This window comes from Pygocentrus nattereri, chromosome 19, assembly GCF_015220715.1.
Source record: "Pygocentrus nattereri isolate fPygNat1 chromosome 19, fPygNat1.pri, whole genome shotgun sequence".
Taxonomy (NCBI): Eukaryota; Metazoa; Chordata; class Actinopteri; order Characiformes; family Serrasalmidae; genus Pygocentrus; species Pygocentrus nattereri.
The window spans coordinates 7,445,253-7,470,748 of record NC_051229.1 but is presented as its reverse complement, the minus strand read 5'-3'; the positions used below and the strand labels follow the sequence as shown (position 1 = coordinate 7,470,748).

The window sequence follows — 25,496 nt, the reverse complement described above, 5'->3', positions numbered from 1 at the left end:
CCATAATCCACCGAAACAATACTGTAGTGACTCCACACCCCGTCTCGTCTCCAGGCTTTTATTTTATTGTTCTGTTTTAAAACATTTCCTTATGAAAAAACACAAATATGTACTTTTCACCTGGAAAAAACTCATTTAAGGTTCACAACTAGACCTTAAAACCACTGTTGTACCTTTGAGGGAACATTACATTGTTTGTACCTTGATGAACGAAAAATGTACCTGCACAGAACCTTTTGTTTCTAACAGTGTGCTTGTCTAGATCTTCACGCATCAAAGTCGTTTGCAAATTTTATAGTGATTTTGAATGATTTTGAGGTGTTCCAACATTATTTCCATATTTAATCATGCAGAACCATGTACTGCAGTTTCCACTATCTGTGTTTGCCCTTATTCATTCAAGGTTTGTAAACAGGATGAACGAATGTCATCAAGACAAACTTATTGATAACAAGATTTATTGCTAACAATATTTTATAATCGACGTTACGATTATAATCGCACTGAATTAATTGATGGCAACGATTAATTGTTACAGCCCTACTGCTCTTCATACAATGGAGGACACTCTGATGAGGATGAAGCTAAATTCTAAAGATGAATATAACCAAATGATCAGTATGTGATGGTCCGACGGAAAAGACACGTGGGTACGTTCCAGTTTGGGGTGCAAAAATCGGTGTTTATTAAATCCCAGTGAAAAACCAAACAAAAAACAAAAATGCAATTTATCCAATGCCAAAAAGAAAAATATTTACAAATATATACAGCTTAATATGAATAGTCAGTTATTCAATCACAACTTGAGAGGGTTTCAGGCTTCAACCACATTCCATTACCTCTCCCACAAGACTGGCTCATTCTGGTCCATCTAGGGCTTTTATAGAGCTAAACAGGAAGTGCTATGACGTCACTTCCGGTTTTTGCGCAGGGAAAGTTCACTATAAAAACGCAGCAAACAAAGGGTCCTGTTTTCCTCCCTGACTGAAAACACGGCTACCTTCCTCTGGAGTCTATTCACAGGTAAGTACTTGTTGCCTTCCCCAAGCGTTTCAATAATGTTAGTTTATAATATATGTTTCATTACATCACTAAATCAATCTAAATTTACAAATAATAAAACATTCACATTCACCATTAAGTTTTGTTTCTTTTCTCTGCAGGTTTACTCTTGTTCCCCAGCATAACCACTCAATCAATAAATGCTATTTAAAAACAGTTTGTGTCTCTGAGTATGAAATGTCCCCATTACCTAGAAAGTTCAAACATATGTACATTGTGGCGGAGGGCAGCTCCGTCACACAGTACATTTGCATTAAGAAAAAATGTATTGAATTTCTAATTTCTAATAAAGAAAGCCAAACGCCCCTAAACCTTCAGCCTGTCGTGAACTCACCAACCAGAAGCACTAAACGGTATGATTCTCTTGGCTTTCTGTTGTAAGGAACCACTTCCTGATAGCTGGGGATGTTCCTGGCCCTTGGACCCTCACTCTTTGTCCATCTTGCTTGGGTATCATGGATCTTGTGGTCCTTCCGGCTTAGCCGGAAACTTCTCCTCAAACCAGCTAGAAGAAAGAGCAGAATTTGTATTCAATCCAATTCAAGTGTGTTTTTATAGCACTTCTGCAACTGGTGTTGGCACAAAGCAGCTTTAAAAAAAAAAAAGCTTTTAAAAATTGCTAAAGAAGTCCTAAGAAGAAGAAACACTAAGAGAAAGATACTCAGAAGGGGAATCCATACTCCTCTGCTCGACACTGGATAGCAATCAATGGCACAATAAAAGAAATAAGAGTTATACGCATAATGAATATGGAAATGGGTTTCAGAGAGATGTAGAACATTTATGGACATCAATACACCAAAAGAAATGGAAATTGAGAAAACGGGCCTCATTCAGCAACATTTTCCTGTTTTTTCTTAAATTTGCTCTTGAGGAAAGTCCTAGGAGAACGTTTACGTCGGATTCATGACGTGTTCTTGTTCTCACCTCTGTGCTCTTGAGTGTGTGTAGATTCTGTTCTTACCTAAAAGCAAAGCCCAAATAAGAAAACACTGGTGAACGTCAGAATCTTCGTGAAAACTCTCTGTCTGTGTCTTTTAAGAAGAAATTTCTTCTTAGGAACGGTTGGTGAACGAGGCCCAGTGCGCTTAACTTTCAGTAACGGTTACGTTAATGTAATGAAATTTTATTCCTAATTTTGGATCATATCTATTGGTCCACTCATGGTGAAATATTCACAGGTTCATTCTACAGCACCATCCATTTTTATGTCCCTAGCGTTTTCAGATGTATTACATGTTAGGGTCATAAATTTATTTATATTTTAAAATAAAACAATGTTATTTTAACAGTTACACCTTCGTAAGCCTCAATTTAGCAATTTTGGTTTTTAAATCAACCATACAGAATTCCAAGCACCACAGAAGAGCTCATCCTCACAGTCATGTGTAAAGAGTGAGTGCTGTATTTTGAAGAAAAAAATGTTTTTCTGTTATTTTAGCTACAGTCATCTACACACACACACACACACACACACACACACACACATTTTCTAAGCCGCTTCTCCCTCAGGGTCGCGGGAGTCATCTATACATGGCTATGAAATATATGAATTAAATTACATGACGAAAGCTAATGGCAAATAAATATTATAAGATATAAAATGAAAGTCGTGGTCCCCAGGAGTCGTGTCACTGGTGTTACTGCGTAATAAAAAAACTCTTATTTTGAAATAAGTCACACCGATGACATCGCTTGACTTCCTTTCACCTGTTTTCTGAAGATCTATGAAGAAAAGCACAAGGTAGGTCCACTGTGTCTTTCAGTTCTCAGAGATTTTCTCATTTAGCTCATGATTTCATATGAAGCTTTTAGCTGACGTCACTGGTGTGACCCACTTTCTTCTTAGGTAAATGTGAAAAAACTGAATACAAATGATTAAATGACATATTTTGGTGGATACTCCACGATTGACGACATGAGGTTTGATGCGCTGTAGCATTTTGTAAAATGCATTTTTCATTAGAAATGTCACTGGCGTTACCTTTCTAGTGTGTAACACCAACGAAGACTGGTTACACCAGTGACACCTATGGCTGGACAGAAAAGTGGATGTTTCGGTAGCATTACCCTCACACAGTATAAAGGCCCCTCGGTGGAAAAATGAAGGTTTTAATATGATGACAATGTGCTTGTGTCGCGTACTAAAGATGTCAGGGCAAAATCGACTGGCATAAGTTATATTTATCTTATTTGGAGCAGAAATCTCACTACTCTGCTCCGCACGGCAGCCGAATAAGGAAGCTATCAACCCATAAACCATCTAACGTATAGACAGTGATTGCTGTTTAATGGTGACAGATCCTAGTTCTTAACCACCAGACGCATGCAAGGACACTTGATATGTTGCTTCTGGCTTTTCACACCATGATTAATGAGCACAAAATGCTTGTGTATGCTCAAAGGAGTCAAGAGTTTTGGAATGGAAAAAGAAGTCACATCGTTCCAATACTTTCCACAACATAACAAAACCACAAGCGCGCTGCTTAAGGCGAGCTACAGCGCTGCATCTGAGGCTTTCCGATCGCTCCAAACTCATAAAGTTGATGCGACTGTCCAGCTCAGTGGCATAAACAGAACGTATAGACATGAGACACTCTGAAACTAACATATGAATCAAGAAGTGTATTGCATTCCTAACTGCGTCTTCTGTTTTGCGGGTGTTTTTTTGTTGAGAGGATAATGAATCAGGCTATATACTTGTTTTTTTTACCGTAGTCTCAAAAATAATTGACGTGACTTATAGTACACTTCCCACCAGGAGCATAAATATTAAATGCTCAGTGCAGCATACGTTGCACAATGAATGTGTAGTTACGTGGTTATACTAACAATCATAAATGCTTCACAGAGAGCACAAAGCTATTACTAAATATCAGCTTTTGGAAGACTGAGCTTTGGTCTGAACATAACACTGATGAAAACACACATCAAGCATGTCTCTTACTCTCACAGCTGCCCTTTGCTGTAGTAGACCCAGTAAAAATACATGTCTGATTGGCCACACTGATATGAATCCGACCAAATCTCTTAAACTTTTCCAGATATTTCTGTCACACGGAGAGTAATAACCAGCCTCAAGGCCAGACTGCTTCTGTGTAAATAAATCAGAGGTTAGGAGGGCCTGACAGGAAAATAATTAAACCAGTTCCCAAAAAATGAATTTTGTTTGTGCAGGCTGATAGCCTCCCTCTGAGCACGAGTCTCCAGGTAATAATTCTTTTTTTTTTTTTTTTTTGGGGGGGGGCAACTTGTGGCTGCGAGACAATCCTGGATTTCATCGGAGTGGATTTTATATGAGCGGATTGATAGATTTACGCTAACTTTTTTCAAGGCTAAGCATACAGGAGCTTTCTAAAAAGCATTAGAAAAGTCTAAATCTGCTCTGACATCTGCTGTGGTAGGAATGTGGGGCTTGTTGCCCTTTCAAAGCAGGTCTACGCTCAAACTAGTGATACGCCGCATGGAATCAGTCAGACAGGTTGTAAAACACTTTGAGATCTACTCATAACAATCAGTGAAAAAGTCATTGTGACAAGAAGGCTGGAGAAAAAAGTTTTCCACTTCTTCTCTCGTTTCGTGCGTTCAGAGCATAAGAACTGAAACAGTGAGGACGTCCATATAGGGACATCTTTACAAAGCCAATTAGAAAAACCGGTTAAAAGTATAGCCCAGGGGTCGCAACCCAAATATTAAGAAGAGCCATTTTATCCTTTCAGCAAAAATGAAACCACATTTTACGTCCATTTAAAATTTTGGCTGTAAATATGTCAAGGTTAATGCAGTAGTAGTTACTTTGCTCTGCTTTAAACTTTAGCTCAGCTATAGCTGCTTTTCTCGCATCTCCAGCAGGACACTTTCCCATATATAGAACAGTTTCTTGTTAAATGTCTCTCAATGTTCAACTTTTTACGAGGCTGAAGTCGCTTCTCGCTTGCCGGCTTCTTGTTCCACCTTAAATGGCGCTTTAGGCTCCAGAATGTAACTGTTGCACCATTTAAGGTGGAACGGGAGAATTCGAACAAGAAGCTGGCGAACAAGAAGCTGATTCCAGCTGCACAACTTTTTAGCTGCTTTTATTTTTTTTTAGCAGTTGATTGTTGCAGGTTAAACATATCAGGCAACCAGCCAGACTGCTTATTAATACAAATAAAATCCAAATTATCCAAGTTCCATCTTAAATCTTTCTCTTTGTCTTTTCGTTAGCTACTAGCTAGGCCATATTGTTGTCTGCGTTGCTATGGTGACCAGCAGTCTGCGCACCAACCTCTAGGGTTAAAGGGTGAATTAGCAGTTACTCATTAACTTCAGCGTTTAAGACCATCTATTTTTAAAACTGTTGAATGATCAGCCGAGCTTTGTTTTACTGTAAACCAGAATTATTTTATTTTTATCTAAAAATGTTGCCGACCCCTGGTATAGCGTGTTGCCGACCCCTGGTATAGCCAGACATGCAAGCCTAACCCTAACCCTAACCCTGCCTCTAACCCTAACCCTCTATAGTTTGTTTCGTATTTTAATTGTTCATTATTCCTGGTGGATCATGTACAATTTCTACCCAAAAACTCAGAAAAGCATTTCAAGACAGACTGTAAAAGAACAAATGAAATGACAGGAACAAAAAATGCGGTTTAATACAAAATCTAGCAAAGCAAAACAAACAGGTGCAGTAAATGCTTGATCTGACTGGTCTGCATCATTTAGCCACATGTTCTCACCTACATCACACCTAATGCCCTTTCTTGCACAGTGCTGGGCCCGTTGTGAACAAGTGAAACTTCAGATGTGACCCCTGTTTATAGGTGGTCTAACCTAGGTAGGACTAGATGAGACAAACTTAGTTGTGACTAGGCCATTCAATAAGTTTGCTAGTAGAACCTCAAACAAAAAAAACTGTTCATGGTTTTGTCTGAGCTGAACGTCGTTGTGCTAACTGCAGGAAGAGGTTTGAAAAAGACAACGTAATACTGAACATTCTTGTTGTAGTTGTAGCTAAACAGACTAGTCGACTAGTCTGCTCGTGATGACGCTGTAAGCGTGACATCAACTAGTTGCTGATCACTTGATTTTGATACTAACAACATCGACCTGCAGAGTTCCGTTTGGTTCTAAGATTTCTCCGCCGATCTACAGAGCTTTAAAGATCAGATATTGAACATCGTTATCTCTGGCTTCCCGAAGACTACAATAAAATGTGTTGTTAGAGAGGGGGCGTATTGGCCTGTAATCTTGTGAAGTTACTCTGAGTTTTCGTTAAGATAACGGTGTCCTAAATGGGATAATGTCTCGGCAAGGCCACCTAAGGTGCGCCTAAGTCGGGTACAAATTTGATTCTGGTGTCTGTACCTTCTGTTCCCTGATGGCTAACAATACGACCCAGGGCTCAATGGAAAGTGCTTGGCACGCTCTACTGATCTATGGAGTTTGGATTTTTTTGAGTCACTTGGTGCAAAAGCATTCCATTTTTATTCATGATGTCATCAGTGATTAGTTAGTTATTAGTTAGTTAGTAGTGGTTGGTTAGTGTTGTGGTTAACACCTCTGCCTTCTACGCTGTAGACTGGGGTTCAATCCCCACCTGGGTAAGCACCCTACACTATACCAATAAGAGTCCTTGGGCAAGACTCCTTCGCCTACTTGTGTAAAAATGATCAAATTGTAAGTCGCTCTGGATAAGAGCGTCAGCTAAATGCCATAAATTTAAATGTAAATGATTAGTCAACATCAATTGTTATCACATTACGGTTGACTTTAAAAAGTTGTGGCACCCCTATTCCTTAGCCAGATTAGTGTTCTAATGATTCGTCCTAACTAGTAGTTAGGAAAGGCCAACAAGTCAATGCTAGTCAGCACATTAGTAAAACAAATATAATACCAGCCAACATAATTCTGATATATCAGACATTGCTGTCTAACACAGTTAATATCTGTCAAAAAGTATTTAGGAAGTGGAGTACAACATTTTTGAAATAACAAGAGACATTTTCCCAAATTTCAGCATCTAGTCGGCTATGTTGTAATTAGCTTTTACTGTGGTACTACATCTTTGTGATTCTATAAATGCCATAATGGGCCAATTTCCAGGATTAAGCTTAATCTTCAACTAAAAAGGCTTTTCAATGGTAAAATTCATGTTACAATTTGGTTAGCTAAGAAGTTTAGTTAGAGCGCTGTGAATGAGCTCTACAACAATGTTTCTACCTTATTTAAAGACATTTGAGCAACTGGATAGATCAAGGCCTCTTAGCCTCACCACAGCTGCTGAATAGTGAGTGTGACATGATGATGAAAGCTTGTTCAGGACCTGCTATCTAGAGATTAGAGTTCCTGAGTACGCCCTGTTTCAGAGACCAGGATGGCTCTGGTCACATGTCCACTCTCCAAAAACAGTGCAACCAGAACACGGCAAGGCTTAAGCCTTCTTCACGCATGGGCTGCTCCAAAGCTGAGCACTCACCACAAGGATGTGGTAAGACTGATCCATGCCGTGGGTACAGCCGCATGGCTTACTGTAAAGACGCTTGTAGGAGTCCATGGGTAAAATTGTCTTGCTCTCTGTTATTATGTGCTAAAAGAACTTTCGTGTTTTGGATACGGTTTCTTAAAAACTGGATACATGGGCTTTGATGTGACAAAGTTTGTGTACATCGAATAAGAAGATAGTGGAAGAAACAAAGACTTAAGACTTAAATTACACAGATATTGTGGTGGCCAGTCCATTGTTCTGAGAACACCACCAGCTTCTTTGATGTGAGCAAACACTTGTGGATATTTTGGCCCAATCCCATTTCTTCTTTTTACCCCTATCCCTTGTTTTCAAGTGTCATCGAGTGTAATGGTTGAAATGTTGCCCTACGAAATGGGACAACTCTCAAATTAAAAAAACATTGCTTCATTATCAGGATACTAGTGCTGCTCTGTAGGCGACCCGGCCCGTCTTCAGTGATAGCAGAGGAGGGTAAAGTTCAGCTTTATAGGTTTACATACACAACTACCTACTGTACTACACAACTTTTCAGCCAACCTCTCACAGCCCCATCAATGAGTAGGAACACCACAGGCCCACCACTGGCCAGATGCTACTTGGGTTGTTAACCATTTCCGACATAGCACTGACAGCAATGTGCACTGCAAATAGACAGGAATCTTGATCTTGCACAGGTACAAGTACAAAACAAGTGCACCTCAGAGAGAGAAGACACAGACAAAGAAAGAAAGGGCTTCATCCTGGGATGACTGGAAATAGCTGAGCCTCTCTTTTCCATAGCATGAAAACTTTATAGAAGAAGTCTTCATTGTAAGCCTCAGTGGACCAAGACTGCAGACCTGATAGACTTTATGAAGGAGGGAGAGAAATCTCTTTCCTGCTACCCTCTTGTCCCCACCATGGCAGGGAGCCACTCATGTGAGATCCATTAAATCAGCAGCAGCAGTGATTTAGCTGAGAGGTCCAGGACCAGTGGAGACAGACACCACATCCCAGCCCATGGAATCTAGACTGGCTTGCTAAGAAGAATGCAATGATATCAATTGCCTTAATTCACAGTCTGCGTACTGAACTTAACTTCATTACGTAGGTCATCTACATCATCCGTCATCAGCTACAGATAGAATGTACGAGATATCAGACGTGATCGACTGCATTAACTGGTATGGTAAAACCATTATCTGGTGAATGAAGCCCTTTGGTTGCCTTATAACCAGAGTCTGCTAATGCACATATGCTGTGGCTACCTGACACTGAAAGCATCCAAAGGATCTGGAGAAATAGCAAAGCAATCTGGAGTTTCAACCATGCATTAGCGTCTTGGCTCCCTCTAGCCTGTGGGACTGCATACTGATTAAATAATCTGGTTTGTAAATACAGCTTATTTTTTAATGTGCCCCTGTTTTCCATGTCTGGATCTTATTGGGATTTTTGCTGATACCTTTTCCAGGTTTCCCCTCACTTTTAAACATCTCACCCATCCCCTGCTCCGTGACCCCTCTCCTATCCCACAATGCTCTGGGTTGTGGGTCGTGGCTCGTTGCGTGAGGGCGTACGAACAGCATCTCTGCGCTTCAGAGGAGGCTTTGCTGGATAGATTTACTCAAGAATATCGACAATTGCGCAAAAAACGCGTCCAGCACTACCAAAAGCTCAGGTCCATGTCGAAGCATCCAATTTTCCATCACATAGTTGCTAAACCATTGCTGCGATAAATCTCAAGCTTTTTGGCCTACAGCAGAATGAGCCCTTCATAGCTCGACCTGGTCATAATGCCTTAAGCATGTTTTCTTGAAGGGTCGCAGCAGGATTGATGCAAGCTTTGGCCATTGTGTCTGTCCCTGAGATTAGCTGTGGACAAGCTGACGTTTGAAGCGGGGGACGCTCTCCTGCTTGCCAGGGAAAAGAAAATGAGACGTGTTTCTGGTATACTCATATAGTAGCCTGGGTGCTTGCATGTTCACTCAGCCTGTTCCTGCTCACTGATGGGTTTTATCACCCATGGGCCGGTACTAGACACCCAGTCTGGAGCTATTAATGCAGTATGAATTAACATGAATGCTCAAACCAGACCGGCCTAAATCTGAAACTAATGGCCCGAGCCTTGAATAAACATTATTTGAACAGTAATGTAGGAGCAGACCCAAAAGTACAAATGTATCATGAGATGGATTTGTTTGATGAGAGAGACTATCAAACATTTATTAATTTCAAGTTTTGCATGCAAAGGATTCTATCTGCTAACATAATATTGGGGCAGTCGTGGGCTGGAGGTTAGGGATCTGGCCCTGTGACCGGAAGGTTATTGGTTCGATCCCCAGGGCCGACAGTCCATGACTGAGGTGTCCTTGAGCAAGACACCTAACCCCCAACTGCTCCCCCGGGCACCGTGGATAGGGCTGCCCACCGCTCTGAGCAAGTGTGCTCACTGCCCCCTAGTGTGTGTGTTCACTGGTGTGTATGTGGTGTTTCACTTCACGGATGGGTTAAATGTGGAGGTGGAATTTCCCCGGTTGTGGGATCAAAAAAGTATCACTTAATAAAACTATTATTATTGCACATTTATGAGTTTTAGTCTTAGCGTTTGCTAAAGCCTGATCCCATTTCACCTCTTGCCCCTACCACTTAGCCCTTAGCACTCTGTTTTTCTAGTTCACGCCTAGGGGTAGTGTGTCCCGTATTTGTGTTGCGATAGAGGGGTAGGGCAAAGTGTTAGGGCTGCCTGGCCCTCCAACTGAAGGTTTTTCAGAGACACAACTCCAGACAGTATTAAGAGAAAAAGAAAAACCGGCAAGATGGCTGTGTGAGCGACCAAAGTAACCCACAAATGTGAGCCTTTTCTCCGCTAAACAAATACGATAACCATTGTATTGTCTTCATTTAGTTGTTGTTTCAATGTATTATAGTCCTTTTCTTCATAACAAGCATAACAAAATCAGTGGTCCCACTTTATATTAAGTGTCTCTAACAACTATGTAATTACATGTGAACAACATATGTAACAACACTGTAACTACTAATGATGTGGTCACGATTACAGCTGTACACATTATGTATTTACACATGTGTATCGACTTCAGTTTTGCCTTGTAATTGCCCTACTGTATCTTAATAGTTGTAACAGCCTGTTCTCTCTCATGTAACTACACAAGGGTAATAACACAAATGTAATTACACTTGTAATCAGACTGGAACAGCATTTTTGCTCAGCAGTAAAAGGAAGTCTGTAATGACTTCCATTAAGACATTACTACCACTGTATCTGCCAGCTTTCATAACATTTAGATAGCATTTCTGTTGCTAGTGCTGTGACGCTGTAACCAGTTTCAGCTTTAAACCAGTCTGTATGTATATGTGACAGAACAGCACACGACTCCTTATATTAACATGGAACTTATATGACATTAATTAATGTGTTGCATTTCCCAAAGTGACGTCTATATTACCCCTCCATTATTACACAGCATCTACATCTACATAACAACTACACAGGAGCTGTCCACTTAATATAAAGTGTAGCTTTAACACTACGGGAAAGTTCCTGTGTAAAAGATACAGGCTGTCCTTCTGTAATCCGTCTGTAACATTGCCTAAATCATCAGTAGTTACAGTGTTGTTGCATATGTTATTCATGTGTAACTACACAGTTATAGAGGCACTTAATATAAAGTGGGACCAAATCAGTAGTAGTATCCTGATGTCTTCCACCTTAAATGGGGCAGCAATTACATTCTGGCACCTCAGGCATCAGAACTGCTGTACCATTTAAGGTGGAACAGGAGAATTCGAACAAGAAGCTGGCGAACAGCTGACTTCAGCTTCATGTCACTGTAGAATTAGGCGTGTGCAACGATAAATAACTGTCACATCCTCCCTCTTTGAAGGCATTTAATTCCCTAAATGTAACTAAAGCCCAGCAGTGAGGAGCTGAACTTTACCCTCTTCTGCTGTCACTGCAGACGGGCAGGGTCGCCTACAGAGCAGCGCTAGTAGCCTGTTAAAGAAGTAATGTCCCATTTTGTAGGGGAAGATTTCAAACATTACCCCTTGTAACTCCGGTTTAAGAGGCAAGGTCACACTCAAAAGCAAGGGGTAGGGATGTAAATACGAAATGGGACTGGGCCTAGGTCTCTATGTGAGAATATTGGGGCTGCTCAAAGTTAATTAACATGATAAGTTATTAACACCATTTTTAACAGTTACCATATTTTTCTAACTCAATTCAGCAAAGCATCTGTAACAGTGGAGGCTGAAGCCCAGCTGCAGCGTGAGGAATGTTGCTATGATATAATCCAAAATAGTAGCCATTGTGTTCAAATGCAGCTGTTAAGTGTCTTTTAAACGTCTATGCTGGACAGTGCTTGCAGGACACCTGTGGTATATAAAGTGGAACGCTCCACAAGAATCCACAAGCTGTGAGATAAATGAGAGTGTGATGACAACATGCACTGCTTTCCTTTCAGCTCTAATTTAAGCAAATCATACAGATCTGATTGGTCACAATTAATTACATAAAATAATGCAACTAATACCACTGGCTTAATCACTTGACAGCTCTACTGAAAACACAATAAGAATAACTGGTCGCAAAGGAAAACCTGTATTAACAGATGAGATTTGAATAGAATTGATCTGTAACTGCAATTTAGTACAAAAAAAACTTGAACAGAATGTCTCAAGTGACTAAAGATTTATATTGAGGTTAATGTACGAATGTACGAGTAGATATTTTCACACACACACAAAATAAAATAAAGTCCTCACCTATGTGTATTCCGCTTATGGCCCCATAGTCTGCATCTTCTTTTCATGTGACAGAAGGACAGAGAAAGAAAAGAAAGAGTGCTTTTTAATTAAACAATGATAATTGTGAGTGAGGGAGGTGGTAGCCCGTAATTCCACAGATGAAAGGGAAAGAGGGGAAATTTCTATGTTACTGTTTTTTCACATGATATAAACGTTTAAGCCTGAAATAGTGGAAAATTACAGGTGAGCAAATAATCCATGGTACAAAGAAAGGATGAATTACCTTCCTCATTGTCTGTTCAGTGTGAGTGAGAGGGTGGAGGGAGGGGTTGTAGAGTAAGGGCAAAAGAGAGAGGGAGAGAGAGAGAGAGAGAGAGGGAGGGAGAGAGAGAGAATCCTTCATCAAAAGCTTTACACATGTAAGTCATACAATGAAAAGTGTGAGGTCTTTTAGGTAGGTTTTTTTTTTTAATTTCCAGTCAAAAAGGTCTTCATTTTCAGGAGATGTTAAATAGAAGATAACACTTGCAGAAGGAAGGAGAAAGCCAAAGGAAAATAAGTGAAAAAATAAGAGTTTCACAAATCTGGAGTTCAAAAATTGATTAAGAGCTACAGAGAAAATGGGCCTCTTAACAACCATGCGAGACCCATCGGACCACCAAAGCTGCCACCATCAGATAAACAGCACTTAAAGCTTCAGAGCGGTGGGTCTGAAAGGACGTGTAGCTGTCAAGAAGAACCTCACTGAGAAAAGGAGATGGACAGATCACACAAAGAAGCTGCTGGAGCCCTCAGAACAATGGACCTGTTGACCCCACCAGAGACCAGTGTGTTTGGGATTACTGAAACAAAAATTGCTAAACCAACTTCTGAGAGGAGGTGAGGAAAAATATTCCTGCAGATTGAAAAACTGAAAGCGAGCCTCCTGAAAAGAATGGAAGCTGTTATGGCAACAGGTGGCCACACAAAATACTGAGCAATTCTATATTTAGTTGTTGAGGCCTTTGTGTAATTTCTCTTCAAAGAAAGTGTTCTACTGGTTTTCTAACGCTGAAAATGCTCACTTATGAATACTTAATGGACGTTTTGACTGGAAATTAAATAAATAAAACGAGTACATGGTACTTTACATGATCAACACAGCAATATCTTCTAAATTTTCAACCATCTATTTCACATCTCTTGAAAATGCCGCTTGCGTTGAACTGTGTGAACATTTCAAAAATGGATCAAGAAAAGGGTCCAAAATGAGGTTAAATAAAATCTTATAACATTAACTTACATTAAAGTTAAGATCAAAACTTCTGCTCTCTTACGAAGTTACCATTTTAGAGATATGGGGTTTTCTCATGATAGTTACAATATGCTATACATCGATCACACGTAACTTTATGACCACCTCCTTGTTTCTACGCTCATTGTCAATTTTATCAGCTAAGAGAAAATATTCTCAATATACAGTGAGTCCAAGAAGTATTTGATCCCTTGCTGATTTTCTTTGTTTGCCCACTAATAAAGACACTATCCTTCTGCACTTTTAATGGTAGATATATTCTAACATGGAGAGACAGAATATCAAGACAAAAATCCAGAATATAATTTTAAAGAATATATTTTAATTAATTTGTATTTCAATGAGGAAAATAAGTATTTGATCCCTCTTGCCAAACACACTCAATACTTAGTGGCAAAGCCTTTGTTTGCAAGCACAGCGGTGAGACGTTTGTTGTAGTTAACCACAAGTTTAGCACACACACCAGGGGGAATTTTGGCCCACTCTTCTTTGCAGATCCTCTCTAAATCACGAAGGTTGGTGGGCTGTCGCTTGGCAACTCTGACCTTCAGCTCCCTCCATAGATTTTCGATCGGATTGAGGTCTGGCGACTGGCTGGGCCACTCCATGACCTTAATGTGATTTTTCTTGAGCCAATCCTTTGTTGCCTTTGCTGTATGTTTAGGGTCGTTATCATATTGGAAGACCCAACCACGGCCCATTTTCAGATCCCTGGCAGAGGGGAGGAGGTTGTCCCTCAGGATTGTGCGGTACATGGCTCCATCCATCTTCCCAGTGATGTGGTGAAGTAGCCCTGTACCCTTGGCAGAGAAACACCCCCAAAACATTATGCTTCCACCTCCATGCTTGACGGTGGGCACAGTGTTCTTGGGGTCATAGGCAGCATTTTTCTTCCTCCACACATGGCGGGTGGAGTTGAGGCCAAAAAGTTCAATTTTGGTCTCGTCTGACCACAAAACCTTCTCCCAATAACTTGGTTCATCTTTCAAATGATCATTGGCATACTTGAGGCGCGCCTCCACATGTGCTCCCTTCAGCAGGGGTACCTTTCGGGCACTGCAGGATGTGAATCCATTGTTGCGCAAAGTGTTGCCAATTGTTTCCTTGCAAACTGTGGTCCCAGCTGCCTTCAGGTCATTTGCTAACTCCTGCCGAGTGGTTGCAGGACGATTTCTGACCGTTCTCAGCATCATTGCCACCCCACGAGGCGAAATCTTCTTTGGAGCACCGGGCCGAGGTCTGTTGATTGTCATGTTATACTCTTTAAACTTTCTGATAATTGCACCAATAGTTGTTACTTTCACATCCAACACCTTACTTACTTTTTGTAGCCCATTCCAGCTTTGTGAAGGTCAACAATTCTGACTCTGAGGTCCTGTGACAGCTCTTTGGTTTTACCCATGTTGGAGACTTGAAACCTGTGTGATCTGTCTGATTCTGTGGACAGGTGTTTTTCACACAAGTGATTAGTGAGAACAGGTGGCTTCAGGTCAGGTAACAAGTTGATTGGGAGTGTCTAACTGGTCTGTAAAAGCCAGAACTGCTAATGAATACTAAGGGATCAAATACTTATTTCACTCCATGAAATACAAATCAATTAATATATATTCCTTAGATTTATTTTCTGGATTTTCTTTTTAATATTCTGTCTCTCCATGTAAGAATACATCTACCATTAAAAGTATAGAATGATCATGTCTTTATTAGTGGGCCAACGAAGAAAATCAGCAAGGGATCAAATACTTCTTGGACTCACTGTATGTTGTTTCCCCTTATGCTACCATGTTCATTGTAGAGTTTAAGCAAATGGCAGAAAGGTGAAACCGGTCGCACTCTCACCTCATCTGATCACTTTTGTTTGTACTGAAATGACCCTTTGTCTCACGACCTTAAGATGACAACAATCACCCCCCCTTATCTCTACCCCGTACATCTCTACTCATATTCTCCTTCTACAAGCCCTCCTTATCCCTTCTCAAACTCCTTTTCCCACTCCTTGCTCCCCCTTAGTTTTCAATGTATATAAGGTCCTTCCAAAATAGTCTTGTCAGACTGGACTGAAGACTGGACTAGAATGGACTGCTGACCAGACTAGACCGGTGATACACTGATGACCAGGCTGTGCCCATGCTCATCCATACTCTGTATGTGGAAATAAACTCCAGTCAACGCCGAAGCTCCAGTCTCCTGACTCTTCTTGTCATATTTCTAACTTACAGTTACAGACTGTAGTCCATCTGTTTCTCTGATACTTAGTTAGCCCCTTTTACCCTGTTCTTCAGTGGTCAGGACCCCCATGGACCCTCACAGAGCAGGTACTATTTGGGTGGTGGATCATTCTCAGCACTGCAGTAACGCTGATGTGGTGGTGGTGTGTTAGTGTGTGTTGTGCTGGTACGAGTGGATCAGACACAGCAGTGCTGCTGGAGATTTTAAACACTGTGTCCACTCACTGTCAACTCCATTAGAAACTCCTACATTGTCCATCCACCTTGTAGATGCAAAGTCAGAGACGACAGCTCATCTGCTGCTGCACAGTTTGTGTTGGTCCTCCTCTAGTCCTTCATCAGTGGTCACAGGACGCTGTCGGCTGGATATTTTTTGGTTGGTGGACTGTCCAAAGTATCAGAGAAACAGATGGAGTACAGTCTGTAACTGTAGAACTACAAAGTGCAGCTATACAGTAAGTGGAGCTGATAAAATGGACAGTGAGCGTAGAAACAAGGAGGTGGTCATCATGTTATGCCTGTTATGCGCTTAGACAATATACATGAAACATTTACTGAGTTCATATGGTTTTGAACTCGGTCATCTGTTATAAAAAACATGAAAAAACTTGACGTCATGCACCTCATCAATCATTCGGCTGTATAATCTGTGTGCTGGTGATGGCATTTTTAATGCCTATATTTGGAACATCACAGAAACAGAACGTACGACTGGCTGGACTGGCTTAACATAGCCAGACACCTCTGGGCATCGCTGCTCTTTCATTTTGCTGCCCTCTTGGATGTAAACATTGTAATGATAACAGGGTTGGTGAGGGATGTGCTGTAAAAACGGAAAGAGTAGAGAAAGCCAAATTATCTTGGAAGAGGAAGAACATGCTTTTATGTCGTAAAAAGGGAATCTTGGGTATAGTAGGAGGCCAAAGCTCACACCGTGTTTGCATGGCCTTGGTTAAGGACACAGTGACAGAGGGAGAGCAGGCCATCGACATTCAAACCCACCATACTGGCGCAAGGCAAAAACAGTGGCTTTTGGAAACTGCCAGCTCTCTGTGATCCAGCTGTATTCATCTTTGACATGTTTTCACCTGGAGTTTTCTAAAGCAGACTGAGGTTCATGCTGTTTAGGGGGCAGTAAAAGTGGTAACACAGAGGTTCAGCTTTAACAGGTAGCATTCATGTGACCTTGTGGTTTGTCCCAGATTTCAGTTCCTGTGTGTGTGATTGTTTTTTGTACATTTTCAGGACACAAATTTTCCTCGTTAGGAGAACCAAAGTTTTACAAAAGTGTTTCATAATTAGATGCAAAGCACTTCATGGACTTGTAATTAACTAACTAACTAACTAACTAACTAACTAACTAACTAACTAACTAAGTAATTACATAGGTAACTCACTCACTCACTCACATTTAGCAGGCAGAGGAGTCTCCACAAGGGGCACTATTAACTCTCAACCAGTTTTTGGTGCTTCACATCAATGAGATTGTGTGTGCTTGTTTAATGAATAAAATCAATTCTTTTTGGTTACATTTGGTCTGTCATTTGGGATCAGAAAATAAATACAAATTTTACTTCTGCTTATTCATCAAATATTAAAATATATAAGAATATTAAATAAATAATTTTTCTAGATGCAAGTAGGATACATTAGTGAGTTCAGCTGCAAATGAAGCTCATGGCTTTTAGAAATGAATGGATCTCAAAGTGGGATGGGCGAGGGTCGGTAAGGGGTAGTTGGAAAAAGTATGACATCCTAAAATCCCCCATTCCGGTCTTATCATGTTTGCTCTTAAAGCTAAAATAGAGTGGTCAGTGAAAATGTGCAGGCATACCAAGCGTAATGAAAACTCTATAAACCAAGTGGCTGGCTGCATAACTAGGTCAGCATTTCATAAAGGAGTTAAACTAGCAGCTTCACTACCTTATAAATACTGCATGAGTGCTGGCTTACTGTGCTACAATATACCCACCTTTGGAGCGCCGGCTGGTCCATCTGCAGTAGACGTGCTTCTGCCTCTTAGCTTTATTCAGCTTATAAAGTAAACATATCACTTTGTTCAGACTGACTGATTTACTGAAGAGCTGGTGGATGTTTGTAAATATCCCCAAACATTTTAAAACTAAACTAATGCCAAAACAGACTGATATTGTTGTTTTGTTTATTTATGCCATGTTCTACCATGTGCCTGGTACCCATCATCTACATGATAATGGGTCAAGAACGTGGTGAGTGCCACGGCAGATAGCGTTTAACATTTTAACAATTTCTACATTTGAATGTGCCTTTTTTTCACTGAATTTGACAAATATTTGAACTGAAATGTAAAAATTTTGACAGGGTTTGAAAACAAATCAATGTGTGTTTGCGTCCTCTGCGGTCACCAGTGTGAAAAGGTCCTGACTTACAGGGCAGCTGTCACTCTCTCTCTCTCTTCAGCCAGCACAGATGGGCTTTTATAAGACTGACTTTGAACAGATGTGAGATGACTTTTCAAGATGAGACGAATATTCCAGATAAGACCGCATCCACCCATCTGCTTTTTTTCTCTTTAACTGTATTGGTCATTTTATGGCAAACTACAATAACATTCACTTAATCCACTGAAATAGAGTTGTCAGTTTTGAAAGCACAGGCTGATTCAAGTGCCTGAACTGTACGGTTCAGGACGAAGTCTGGGATGAGTTCTGAGCATTATCCATGAGTTTGATTGACATGTATAGAACGATTATAAACGATGCTTATACTCTAACACCTTACAGGTCTCAAATACTCTGAAGTCAGCCAAAATGAAGAAACACTAGATGGGTCCAGAATGATGAAAAGTGCTGTAGATGGCTTTAAAATAACCCAAAAAAGCTGATTAGCACCAGGATTTAAGTGCTAATTAACATCCATAATTTTCCATATTTACCATTTGTCATTCCCAAAATATTAAAATCTTGAATAAAATGTCTAAAAGTCATTTTTCATGTCTAATTAATAATATTTCAATTTACACTGTACATACATATTTTTTTCAGCAAATTCAACTGATTCCTATTTTGAAAAAAAAGGGTACATACATAATATTTTCTGCCAACTATTTGCATCACACTAATCAATGCGGTGGCGAGAAAAATGCCACTTCTTAAGTGAGTGTGCTCAGAAGTCTCAGAACAGTGGTGTGTGCAAAAGGAACTACAATCCTGATGACCTTGAGCACAGATCTTTCCGGGCTTTCGAGGTGGACGTGTTGTTCACACACAGTAAAACACTTTTTAAAGTGTCCAGCAGAGCAACTGGGATTTACAGCACTTCCTTGAGCGCTATCAAGTTTGTTCGTCCCACTCACGTCTCAAGAGAGAGGCGCTCTACAGCCCTGGCTCAAACTCGCTCCATTAATCTCCATCTATCTCCATCTCTCAGCCATGGTCCCTTGCTATCTTAGCTGCTCCAGTCTCTCAAAGTGTTGGGTTTTTTGCCGGTATGTCTTCAGACATGATGAAGAACACTCGAGCCTAAAGAGAATGCATGTTTTTTTTTTTGGATGAATTCTTAATTTTGAAAAATAGACATTAGGTCAGAGGTATAGTCTATGACTGTGATATGCAGGAACAAGCCAAATATCCAATAGGTAATCACTAAAGTGTTCTTATTTTCTTTCACTCCACTTAAAAATGCTCATTGCATGAGGTATTCACACAAGCGGCCACTACCACTGTTTTAAGTGAAAAGTAGCAAATTAACACTGAAGCTGAGTTCTTGATAGCCACGGAAATAAAACTCTGCCTCCCTCTTCTTTAGGCTGGCAGTAGAACTGAACATGAAAAAGTAGTCAGCGCCACTTCAGCATCTCCATAACATCAAAGTTCCAAAGAAAAATACTCTTTTCTGCTCTGTTGCGGCAGCAAGAAAATCCTTGAGTGAGATATTTGTGTGCTTGCCTGGTCCCGACTGATCAACCAATCCTGGTTAGTTAAAGGAGACTTCCACCAATTTTTCCAATGTTGCCATAATTGTAACATTCAGAGTGGTCTGTTCTGGAGAAACATACCGAGCCTGAATTGATCACAGTGGTAGTGACAGGAACCAGATTGGCCTCTGTGACAGGAACCAGATCATGATTGGCCTCTCCCAGTCCTCCATGTGCTTTTGTTTTGGGTTTCTTTGTTTTGATTCTTCCCTGTCCTGCCCCCTTGTTTCTTGACTCCGCCCTTGATTGCTCTCATCTGTGTTGTCCACCTGTGTATTGTCAACCCTCGTTGTTTCCCTGCACTTCAGCCCTGTGTTTTCACCTGTGAGTTTGCTGGTCTTTGTGCTGTTTGGTCTTTGTATGGTATTGTTTGGTGTTGTATGTTCTGACTTCTGTTGTGTGTTTAGTCTGTGTTTATTTTCGTCATGTCTGTTCCACGACCTCTCCGTGTTGGCTCGTCGACCCTGGGCTGTTTTGACCCTGATAATGGATTTGCCCTTAATAAATCTCGCTTCTCTCAGCATGTGCGTCCACCTCATCATCGCTCCCACTCGTTACGTAATGCCCCTGAAAGGGCCTACTCAGTAAGTTTTACCATGAAATCGTGTAATAATAGAAGGTTTTGGCCTAAAAGATCATTTTTAAATCCATTCATGGTGGTGAGGTACATGCAGGGCAAAATGTACTCAAAGAACATAATAAAAAATAACACGATACATGTACGTACACTGGTCATTTTAGACAGTAAATAAAATGGCTGGATTTGTTTTGTAGACATTGTGACCCCTGGTTCCTATCACCAACACTGTGCCACAAAGTTTGACTAATATTAACCATCTCACATCGAACCACTCTGAATGACTTACTTCTTAACAAGTGAATGATGTACAATTTTTTAAAAATCAGTGGAATTCCACTTTGATACTAATGTTACTGTAGTTTCATAACCAGTCTTGTAGGTTGCTACTAAATTTGAAACAATTCAGGATCTACATTGATAGATTACAGGTATTTATACAGCTAAAGTGTTGTAGTTAGATTGCTATGTGCTGGCTAGGGTACTCTTGCTAACCGGGATTGTGTCAGTCACAGTATACGCACTACTTCAGACTTGACTTCATCACGGGTGGCGCAGAATGTTTCGTACCCCAAATTAGAAAATACATCTGTTGCATAGTTCATGACATAACACATCATTTAGCTGTAGTGAAGTAGAACAGCGAAAGGGGTCGTTGTTGGTGGGCATCGTACTGTTCACTGTCAAGCAGCACTGCTCTTATCTGTTCAGTATGCATTGTCCTTAGGTAGCCTGTGATACAGATCTGGTCATCATCACACATGAATGAGCTTACCGGCGCTTGGCTTTGGCACTCTCGCTGGGTGGAAGAGGGCTTCGGGCCTCTGCAAAGCGACTCTCCTGCAGAGAGAACACAGGGGCTAATCTGAAACCGTCGCATTCATAGCCAGATCCATGACCTTCCCTCTCCATGCAGTGCACTCCGTGCTTCTCTCCACCAAACTTAAAACACAAAGGCCTCAATTCACAGCCTGCTGAAAACCTCCGCATCCAGGTTCATAGAAGGTTGCCAAGAAACTGCTACTAGACCTAAAATCTGTAATACACATCATCGGCTTTGAGCGCCGCACGATTTTCCATCCACTCTGTGTCCAAAGCGCATCAGCACCTGTGCCATTATTTTGCGTGATTACTTGATCTGGGCAGATGCACTAATAGCGAATAGAGCAGCTGCCTGAGAAATTCCCATCATTGTTTGGAAGCCAGTACATACCTGTCTGAATGTAATGGATGGGGCTCCTAAAATGTGGATGAGGATGCTTTGCGGCTCTCATGAGACATGTGTTTTTGACTGATAGACTGAGCATTTGTGCCTGTCTGCCACTGACCATGTCTCATCTCCTTGGACGGTATGATGAGAGGAGCAGCGACTGAGCTTGGCTCTGATTGATTGAGTTTGAATGGGAACCTGACAACAGAGAATGCTGTTGCAGTGGTGTTGGTATCACTCTTTGTTTATTTGCTTTTATCACACCGAAAAGTCACGCACTGAATTTACTCGACTCGTGAATTTCAACGTGAAGAAAATATATTTAATGAATAAAGTTTCGTCTTTCAGCTTACAAATTTATTCCAATAACTGTTTTGATGGATTAAATATCAGTTTGCTCCCGACCACAAAATTTGACTGGTTGAAAAACATTTTTTCCCTTTCCTGTTCACTGGGTCTGTACCATTCCATGCTATCAGGGAAACTGACAACATTAAAACACGCAGTCCTGTGCAAGACGTTATTCATTTTTCAATGTCAGAAAAAAGCAGAAAACATATTTAACAGAAAATTACAACAGAAGTCTCCAAACAAGTGGAAGGATGGACATCCACATGTGTTTTCAGATCTGAAGCAGCTTGATTTTCTCCTCTCTCTCAAAGACGAAAGCTTTTTTAAATTTTTGCCCAGTTTTCCCCCAATTTGGTCTTCTCCTCTCGCTAGTTAGGACTCCTCTTTTCACATGATACTATCAACGTTAGGAGGTGGATGGCTAACACAGGCTTGCTCCAAGACCTTTGAAGCGCCACCACATCTTTTCAAAGTGCCGCTCACTATCATAGGACAGCTGAACGCATTCGGAGAAAAGCAGCAATCGCAAAATCTGCTAAGATGGGGGCAGTTTTGGTGGTCTGCCAAGTACTTGCACTGTTGTTAGGAGTCCCATTTTCACTGTAACTACTGTTTTGGAAACTTATTTAAGATGCCCACAAATAGTGAGGAAGCTGAGGTGAGTTTGCGTAGTCGCTTGTTTGAATGTTTCTGTCTTTTTGAAAGGGAACATGCTGTCAATGACATCTTTGGGAGCAGCTTTTGTTGGGAAGATAAACCATATTTCCAAAAGTATTCACTTGTCTGCCTTCACACGCATATGAACTGGAGTGAGATCCCATTCTTAATCCATAGGGTTTAATAGGATGTCGGCCTGCCCTTTGCAGCTATAACAGCCTTAACTCTTCTGGGAAGGCTTTCCACAAGGGTTAGGAGTGTGTTTATGGGAACTTTTGACCACTCTTCCAAAAGCACATTTGTGAGGTCAGACATTGATGTTGGACGAGAAGGCCTGGCTCGCAGTCTCCGCTCTAATTCATCCCAAAGGTGTTGTATCAGGTTGAGGTCAGGACTCTGTGCAGACCAGTCAAGTTCTTCCACGTCAAACTCGCTCATCCACGTCTTTATGGACCTTGCTTTGTGCTCTGGTGTGCAGTCATGTTGGAACAGGAAGAGGCCAAACTCCCCAAACTGTTCCCACAAAGTTGGGAGTGTGAAGTTGTCGAAAATCGACTTGGTATGCTGAAGCATTAAGAGTTCCTTTCACTGGAACTAAGGGGCCGAGCCCAACTCCTGAAAAATAACCCCACACCATAATCCCCCCTCCACCAAACTTTACACTTGGAACAATGCAGTCAGACAAGTACCGTTCTCCTGGCAACCGCCAAACCCAGAGTCATCCATCAGATTGTCAGATGGAGAAGCGTGATTCATCACTCCAGAGAACACATCTCCACTGCTCCAGTCCAGTGGTGACGCTTTGCACCACTGCACTCAATGCTTTGCATTGCACTTGGTGGAAACTCATTCCATGAAGCTCTCTACACTGTTCTTGAGCTAATCTGAAGGCCACATGAAGTTTGGAGGTCTGTAGCAATTGACTCTGCAGACAGTTGGTGACCTCTACGCATTAACTGCCTCAGCATCCGCTGACCCACTCTGTCATTTTACACGGCTGACCACGTTCCCAATCGCTTCCACTTTGTTATAATCCCACTGACAGTTGACTGTGGAATATTTAGGTGTGAGGAAATTTCATGACTGGACTTGTTTCACAGGTGGTGTCCGATCACGGTACCACGCTGGAATTCACTGAGCTCCTGAGAGCAACCCATTCTTTCACTAATGTCTGTAGAAGCAGTCTGCAGGCCTAGGGGCTTGGTTTTATACACCTGTGGCCATGGAAGTAATTGGAACACATGAATTCAATGATTTGGATGGGTGAGTGAATACTTTTGGCAATATAGAGTATTTTATATATGTGAAAATGACATACACATTTGAACAGAGTAAAGTCAATGCATGACTTTTATTCCGTGTGGCCTTGGACTTCCCTCACCTTTCTTGAAGCTGCTTGGAGGGGATCAGTCCAGCTCTAAGGTTGGGATCCTCATGCCTTCTGGCCTGCCACCAAGTGTCGTCTTCCTGGCTTACAATCTGAAGCACGTCTCCTCTTCTGAACTCCAAGCCTGCATCCTTACATGGAATAGCGGGATCCTCTTTTGGGTTGTAGTCAAAAAGCGTCCTGACAAAAATCTAGAAGAATCCACAAACACTCTTTGATGCTGAACCAAATTTCCCTCTGCATTTGGTCCTGATTATCTGGTGGTGCAAACTGAATTATAGAAAGCTGTGCCTTACAAACAGTGTAATTTTGATAAAGGGACACATGCTACCTTGGTGTCTTCAGCTTCCAATTCTTCTTTGGTGCCTGGGATTACTTTGAAGGTTACTGCCCCATCTGACTTGGCCTGGAAGATGTGAAAGCAAGATGCTGTTCCATTGGAACCTCACACAAAGTACAGATTTGGAACATCAGATTGAATCCCAAATGAGAATAAATAGAAAACAGAGCCGTGGGCCACGGGAAAATGCTCAGAAACAAACACATAGCCTACAGTACAATAAAGAGACACGTACCAGTATGGGGACAATCTCCTCTGGTCTCTTGTCTTCCACTGGAACTCCATTGACCTCCCTGAGCTTGTCCCCCTCGTGGATAAGACCTAATTCAATGAGAACCCAAGCTAGCTGAGCTTCTTACAGACACAATGACCTAAGGAGAATGCAGCTGATGTTCTCGGAGACCAAATGGAAAGGCTATTGTATTTAGCATCGGCGTAAAAAGGCACTGATTCAACTGCATTTATTTTGATTGATGAATGTTAAATTTGATTATAATTGATCTCATAGGCATGATGCATTTTAATAATATTCAATAATGTATGTAGTCATGTTTTGGCCAAAAATAAAATATCAAATGGAAATATCTCACTGAATTATCATCTATACTGTTGTGGAAATAAGGTTTTCCACTCATATTTGCGTATTTGCTGTTAAAAGTCACACCAAAATGAAGTTTAATCGAATTGCGGCAAAACTCAATATACCTCAAGATACCTAATGGTAATTAAACCAAAGAATTTGGTATAATAAACAAAGAACACTTCAAGAATACCTTTTCACTGAGACATGGGAAGTGCATAGGACATGCTACTGCTCACCACTTCTGTCCGCAGCGCCTCCTCTCATAATCCGGGCTACCACAATGCCACCAATGCCATCTTTTTTGATGGTGGCTCCCTACAACACAGAATGAGTGGAGTGCAAGAAATGATTTTACATGGAGTTATGAGGTACTTATAACTATCACTGATGCTACTATTCCACAGAAGGTGTTGTTTAACTACATCTGTGGTTGGCAACATGCAGCTCTGGAGCCACATGTAACTCTTGCAGTGTTCGATTTTTAGGTAAATATAAAATAATCCTCCTTTGCAGTAAAATAAAGCTCTGCTGATTGATCTAACATAGTTTTAATAATAAATACTGTTAAATGCTGTTGGTTGGCATGCAGACTGCTCATCACTATAGCAATGCAGGCAAC

The 25,496-nt window shown here is 41.1% G+C and overlaps 1 protein-coding gene and 1 long non-coding RNA gene across 3 annotated transcripts in view; one reads left to right on the top strand and one right to left on the bottom strand.

Moving 5' to 3' along the window:
- LOC108430157 (MAGUK p55 subfamily member 7) overlaps positions 1-25,496 on the bottom strand; it is a 79,728-nt gene that overhangs the window by 30,173 nt on the left and 24,059 nt on the right. Inside the window, exons 8-15 of one of the 2 annotated variants that reach the window (XM_017702458.2) lie at positions 25,114-25,192; positions 24,530-24,615; positions 24,286-24,360; positions 23,949-24,145; positions 21,125-21,189; positions 12,579-12,590; positions 12,314-12,352; positions 1,397-1,567 (exon numbers count right to left, since the gene is read on the bottom strand). In XM_017702458.2, the coding sequence (XP_017557947.1) occupies positions 1,397-1,567; positions 12,314-12,352; positions 12,579-12,590; positions 21,125-21,189; positions 23,949-24,145; positions 24,286-24,360; positions 24,530-24,615; positions 25,114-25,192 (724 nt within the window). The remainder of the gene's footprint in view (positions 1-1,396; positions 1,568-12,313; positions 12,353-12,578; positions 12,591-21,124; positions 21,190-23,948; positions 24,146-24,285; positions 24,361-24,529; positions 24,616-25,113; positions 25,193-25,496) is intronic. The other variant, XM_017702459.2, reaches the window with a different exon arrangement.
- On the top strand, positions 833-1,218 carry LOC119261570. The gene is made up of 2 exons (XR_005129057.1): positions 833-1,023; positions 1,164-1,218. It is a non-coding gene; the product is annotated as an uncharacterized LOC119261570 (long non-coding RNA).